The 971-nt window shown below is 40.3% G+C and overlaps 1 protein-coding gene across 2 annotated transcripts in view; it reads right to left on the bottom strand.

The window, feature by feature from the left end:
• Nucleotides 1-971, bottom strand: part of LOC119592150 (dnaJ homolog subfamily C member 10-like) — an 11,525-nt gene that overhangs the window by 2,320 nt on the left and 8,234 nt on the right. For both annotated transcript variants that reach the window (XM_037940971.1, XM_037940972.1), the window contains exon 10: nucleotides 155-368. In XM_037940971.1, coding sequence (XP_037796899.1) covers nucleotides 155-368 — 214 coding nt within the window. The remainder of the gene's footprint in view (nucleotides 1-154; nucleotides 369-971) is intronic.

Genomic DNA, 971 nt, shown 5'->3' with positions numbered 1-971 from the left:
GCATATATGATCATGCTGCACACACTATGGTGCCGACACGATCATCCCGGCAGGAGGGAAAGCTTTCATGTCGGGAAACCACCCGGCAGCAATGAGTTAAATATTATTCTCCAAGAACAACTTCAAATATAATAAACATTAACAAGACACCTACCAAACTTCACTGGGGTCTCCACCAACCGGCTAGCTTTACGAAACTCTGGTAGTAGCTTCATACATGGAGGGCACCAAGGAGCATAGAAATCCACGAACCAAGTAGAGCCATCTGTCAGGACCTTAGGAAACTCCTCTGGAGTCAGGATCTGGAATCGTGTGGCCGCTGCTCCCTCGCGGGCGAACACTGCGATGTCATGGGCCAGCTGACGCCCCTGTTTGGATGAGCAAGGGAGTGAATGGGAGATTTCTACAGTCGTTTACATGGTAAGAGTGAAATAGTGTGTGTACTAGAGAACAATTAAATGAGAGTCAGACTGAATAAACAAACAAACAAATGTGAGTGACTGAGTGTAAGGACAAATTCACCCCTCTGAACCACAAACATTCAAGCTTGTCTGTCCCCCACAGCTGCAAAAAAGCCTTGGCTGTTAAAGTTTCACTTAGGCAGAGTTTAGTTGCAGGCTTTTCAAGAGCTCACTTTTACACACAAAAAAAATAAAAAAATTCTCATTGCCATTTATCAAATACATAGTGTCAGTAAAACAAAGTTGAAAAAGATAGTAGAGTTACCTTTTGTGTATGAATAAAATGGAGATACATACTATGGATATGAATATAATACACACTTACACCATATATTATATAAAATAATGATATAAAACATGATTTTATAAGTATCTAGATGTATAAATAGTAAAAAGACAACAATGTGCTTGGAGGTAACACACCAATATTCAATGGTTTAGCATGTGGAGAGGGAATTTAGGGAAAAAAGATCAGGGGTTTGGCAGCATTATATGTGCCATACAGTACCA

The sequence above is a fragment of the Penaeus monodon genome, chromosome 29 (assembly GCF_015228065.2).
Source record: "Penaeus monodon isolate SGIC_2016 chromosome 29, NSTDA_Pmon_1, whole genome shotgun sequence".
NCBI lineage: Eukaryota > Metazoa > Arthropoda > Malacostraca > Decapoda > Penaeidae > Penaeus > Penaeus monodon.
The sequence above is the reverse complement of the archived record's forward strand: the minus strand, read 5'-3'. Positions and strand labels throughout refer to the sequence as shown.